Source organism: Asparagus officinalis, chromosome 7 (assembly GCF_001876935.1).
Source record: "Asparagus officinalis chromosome 7, Aspof.V1, whole genome shotgun sequence".
In the NCBI taxonomy this organism is placed as follows: domain Eukaryota; kingdom Viridiplantae; phylum Streptophyta; class Magnoliopsida; order Asparagales; family Asparagaceae; genus Asparagus; species Asparagus officinalis.
Genome location: NC_033800.1, coordinates 8,704,851 through 8,707,921, shown reverse-complemented (window position 1 = coordinate 8,707,921; position 3,071 = coordinate 8,704,851). Strand labels below are relative to the sequence as shown.

Below are 3,071 nucleotides of genomic sequence, written 5' to 3'. Positions count from 1 at the left end.
AAAAACCTGATTTGCTGATTTTAAAAAGCTGTTTAAAAATATCAAACAAATTCCAAAAAATGTAAAACTTTGGGGAATGATTGTAGACATGATAATACACATGCTACAAAAACTGGTTTTCAAAAAGGACTTCCCAAATGAAAAATATCATCATTTTACAAAATAGTCCAAAACATGAAAACCTGAAAATTGATATTTTGATATTTTGACTTAAACAACATTTTGAAACCTTATGAAATGATTGTATAGACTTGATAAAAGATATAACATGTTGTTATGAAGTCTATAACCTAGAAATACAATATTTTCATAAAATTGCATATTCTATGCAATATATTCAAAACACTAAATATGATTTTATTAAATATAAGCTTGTTAAAGATGAAATCATATATATACATATAAACATGAAACTAAATAGTATTTTCCAATTCTATGCATTTGTTTCATATATAAGCCCGAAAACTATAAAACCAAAAACATATGTATATATATATATATATATATATATATATATGAAAACCAATATAATGTGTGTGTATAGATATTGAGCTTAACGTACTTAACACACATAATATAAATCCTAAACTACATTACCCAAGCAATCTTGATCTTCAATTTATCTTGACTTGGTCCAAAAACATATGTATATATATATATATATATGAAAACCAATATAATGTGTGTGTATAGATATTGAGCTTAACGTACTTAACACACATAATATAAATCCTAAACTACATTACCCAAGCAATCTTGATCTTCAATTTATCTTGACTTGGTACACGTTGCGGATGAAGCTTGAACTTGGATCTTGAACTTTGAATTGCAAGGCTTCACCGACATTCCACCAACCTCCTTTGGATATCATCGTTGAAGCGCAATTCCACCCATCCTCCAACTACGTTGTTTGTCTACAAAACATAGGAATGCACAAACACTAGACAAACAACATTAGTAATAAATTGTTTGTTAAACATCATCAAAACAAGAAGGCCAACAAGAACCAGTGGGTTTTTTGGGTGAGGAGCTGAAAACAGCAGCAACCACGTGACCACGTGAAGAGCTGGGTTTCATGTGGGGGTCACAAAACGTGTGAAGAGCTGCCGAATCAGCGGATAAAAACCTAGACCCAGGTTTCGCATTGATGTAACCTCTAGGCTATAAATAGGAACCATATTTTAGCCTAGGGTTTTTTTGGTGCAAGATTGAGAGCGAAGGAGGTGTGCATGAGATTGATTTTTTGCGGCTGTGTGCAGGTGCGAAGACAGTTGTTTTTTCGGCCTGAGTTGTTTTCGCCAGAACTCCTTTTTTGGGATTCGTGCAGTGAAAAAAACTCACAGACAGAGGAGAGCTTTTGAGAGAGATATTTGTGTGAGAGGTTTGAGAGATTGTGTGAGGGTTTAGATTGAGTGATTGTAAACCCTATTTGTATTCTCTCCACTCTAATAGTAGATCTCCTCATCCTTACCCCGTGGACGTAGGCAGTTTGCCGAACCACGTAAAATTGGTTTGTTTGTGTTTGTGTCCATTGTAATAGTTTTTAGGATCCCTTGACAAGTCAGTCCTAGAACTGATGAGAGGAAGAGCCGATATCTCACCTTGTTGAGATATTCGCTTCAGATTCTTGTTTTCTTTGTGAGACGAGAATTCTTATTGATCTTTCTCTCTTATTGTGCACCAGAAACTCTGCCGAAATTTTCACCGCGCACAACAAGTGGTATCAGAGTCCGAGCTACGTTTGGGCTATTTGGAGGAGTAGATCAATTTGAAAGCTCGTCTAGGGCTTTGTTTGGTGATAAAGGTGAGATCTTTTGGTAAAAGACTCTATCTTTTTAGTTTTGGATCTATTCTTCGTTCGTTGGTGCGTTGAGAACAAGATCTAAAATATGATGTGATGAATGAGACTTCTGCGAAGAAGATTTGGGAGATTCTCGAAAGCAAGTATCTGACAAAGAGTGTTGAGAACCACTTGCATTTGAAGAGGAGACTTTATCATTTCTAGTTGAAGAAGGGAACCTCAATTAGAGATCACATGAATCACTACACAAAGCTTCTTGCGGATTTGGCGAATGTGGATGTCAAGATTGAAGATGAGGACAAGGCGTTGCTGTTGTTGAGTTCCTTACCCGACGAGGAATATGAGACCTTCGTCCTTACTCTGATTAATGGGAAGGCATCTCTTTCGTATAGTGAGGTCACTGCTGCATTGGTGAATTATCAGCTTCGGAAGAAGGATAAGGAGACTTCGACTGAGTCGATAGCAGAGGCGTTGGTCGCAAGAGGGAAGGGTCCAAACCTGAAGAATTGGAAGTCACAGTCCAGAGTAGGACATCCTACAATTGGAAAAGATCAGTATGCTTGGTGCAATGATACTGGTCATTGGAAGAAATATTGTCCAAAGCTCGACGAATGGATGAAGAATAAACAGAAGGGAAAAGGAAAGCAACCATCATCAGAAGCAAACATCGTATCAGATGGTAATATTTCTGACTCTTTTATTTATTCACTTTCTATCAGTCCTACGTGTAGCTATTCAGAGGAATCCGAGTGGATGTTGGATAGTGGTACGACCTATCATGTGTGTCCTAGAAGGGAATGGTTCTCCAGTTTTGAGAAGTTGGATAGTGGTGTGGTATACATGGCTGATAACTGTACATGTCAGATCCTTGGGATAGGAAGAATTCGCATAAAAATATTTAACGGGACTGTTAGGGAGTTAAATGATGTGAGATATATTCCTTCTTTGAGGAAGAACTTGATCTCGATTGGAGCTTTGATTGGAGAGGGTCTGAATGTTCGAATTGAGGACATGGTTCTCAAGATTGTGGAAGACTCTCGGATTATGATGAAGGACGTCAGGAGGAATATTACTTGACTGGAGGTATAGTGGCAGGTGAAGAACTGGCGACTTCTATTGATTCGACTAGACTACGACATTTGGGGCTTGATCATTCCAGTATTGATTCCTCGCATAGATTGAAAGAGGATGTAAAGACCTGCAGTTTGAAGTCTAGTAAACATGATGTGAGCAAGAAGACCGATGTGAAGTTTGGCACCTCTATTCACCG

General features: G+C 37.5%; 1 protein-coding gene across 1 annotated transcript in view; it reads left to right on the top strand.

The window, feature by feature from the left end:
• Positions 1 to 2,532, top strand: part of LOC109846653 (TPR and ankyrin repeat-containing protein 1-like) — a 5,440-nt gene extending 2,908 nt beyond the window's left edge. The window contains exon 3 of the mRNA XM_020415897.1: positions 2,521 to 2,532. Coding sequence (XP_020271486.1) covers positions 2,521 to 2,532 — 12 coding nt within the window. The remainder of the gene's footprint in view (positions 1 to 2,520) is intronic.